The sequence below is a fragment of the Guillardia theta genome (genome assembly GCF_000315625.1).
Source record: "Guillardia theta CCMP2712 unplaced genomic scaffold GUITHscaffold_224, whole genome shotgun sequence".
NCBI classification, from domain to species: domain Eukaryota; class Cryptophyceae; order Pyrenomonadales; family Geminigeraceae; genus Guillardia; species Guillardia theta.
The window spans coordinates 47784-49422 of NW_005434452.1; the positions used below are offsets into that span (position 1 = coordinate 47784).

A 1639-nucleotide genomic window follows, 5' to 3' on the forward strand; every position below is an offset into this window, starting at 1 on the left:
GCCAACTTCACCCACCAAGGAGAGAGAGAACCCACTGGGCGTCATCCTTGCTGCTCCCACCTTCTCACAGTCCGCAAGGTCTTGAGGAACTGATAGGAAGCGAGTAGAGGGTACTGCCAGGAATTTCAGGCAACAATGTAGGGGGAGGGAGGGGAAGGAGGAAGACAAGGGAAGAACGGGAGAGGGAGGATTAAACGTGGGGAGAAGATGAGTCAGACAGAGAGGAGGGAAGGGTAGTAATTGTGCAGAGGACCCTGTGAGGAGGCGGGAAAAGGAGGTAGGTAGACTGGGGAAGGAGGAAGGGAAAGAGGACAAAGTTAAGGTACTCCATAGAAGTTGAGACAGCAATATGGTCTTTATTACGTGCTTGTTGACCAGCACGCGCCACGAATTGAGAGTCGAGAAGACAACTTTGCTGGAGAGAGGAGGGAGGAGGGAGGAGCTAGAAGTAGCCAGAACAGGACCGACGCGGACGAGAGAGTGAGCGTAAAGGGATACTTGACGTGACTGTTGCTGCAGGCGGAGAAGGAGGTGCAGATGAAGAGGTCTCTCCCTTCCAGCTCGCCTCTCAGCGGGCAGAGGAGAGCCAAGAAGAGCTGCGTACGAGCAGAGGGGAGGGAAGAGCTCTTCAATGCAGTGCCCAGCGATCTCGACGCGTCGGGTGAAAGTGATGTGCCAAAGTGAGATGATGAAGTTGCCTTGTTGTCTGCCCGAACGATCTGCTTCTCTCGTGACCTGCTCCTGTGTTGCTCCTCGTCTCCTCCTCTTCCTCTTGTTTTGTTGATTGAACATCGTCGTGCTCTTGCCAGGAGCGGGAGTTTACAGCTCAGCGCTGCCTCGGACCATCCAGACGCATCGATGAGAGGGAACGAGGAGAGCCCAACCAACGCCGACCTGCTGCCCCCCGCATGGCACGACGGCGAGGACGACAACCGGGCGAGCGACAAGTACCAGGACGATGCTGAGAATCTCGAGAGGGTCAGACAGCTGGAGGGGGAGGAAGAGAAAATGATGGGGATGGTGCAGGACAAGGACGGGATGGAGAGGAAGGCTGATCTGAAAGGAGGCTTCATCAAAGGGCAATGGACGCGCGAGGAAGACGAGAAGGTCAGGGAGCAGAGAGGATAAAGGAGAGGAGGACGAGGCAGGAGTGACGCCATGATGCTGATGGTGTGAGTGAGCAGGTCATTCAATACGTTGAGAAGTATGGAACCAAGCAATGGGCGAGGATCGCTCAGGTTGCTCTCCTCCGCTTGCTCCTTCGCCTCCACCTCCTCCACACTACCACCACCACTGCCTTCTCCTCCTCCTCCTCCTCCTCCTCCTCCTCCTCCTCCTCCTCCTCCTCCTCCTCCTCCTCCTCCTCCTCCTCCTCCTCCCCCCTTCCACTCTTCACTCATTCGTCGTGTGGTCTTGTGACGGTCGTGAAGGTTTTGCCGGGGAGGAAGGGGAAGCAGTGCAGGGAGCGATGGCACAATCATCTGAACCCTGACATCAACAAGCTCTCGTGGACTGTTGAAGAAGATGCGAGGCTGATCGAGGTGAGCGAGGGAGGAAGAAGAGAGAGGAAGGAAGAGGAGAGCAGAAGAGGAGAGCAGAAGAGGAGAGCAGAAGAGGAGAGCAGAAGAGGAGAGCAGAA

At 56.3% G+C, this 1639-nt stretch overlaps 1 protein-coding gene across 1 annotated transcript in view; it reads left to right on the forward strand.

Annotated features, from left to right (window-relative positions):
* The first annotated feature begins 874 nt into the window (after positions 1-874).
* GUITHDRAFT_98601 (hypothetical protein) overlaps positions 875-1639 on the forward strand; it is a 1922-nt gene continuing 1157 nt past the window's right edge. Inside the window, exons 1-4 of the mRNA XM_005819430.1 lie at positions 875-978; positions 1027-1107; positions 1185-1238; positions 1431-1542. Of these exons, the coding sequence (XP_005819487.1) occupies positions 1039-1107; positions 1185-1238; positions 1431-1542 (235 nt within the window). The 5' untranslated portion in view covers positions 875-978; positions 1027-1038. The remainder of the gene's footprint in view (positions 979-1026; positions 1108-1184; positions 1239-1430; positions 1543-1639) is intronic.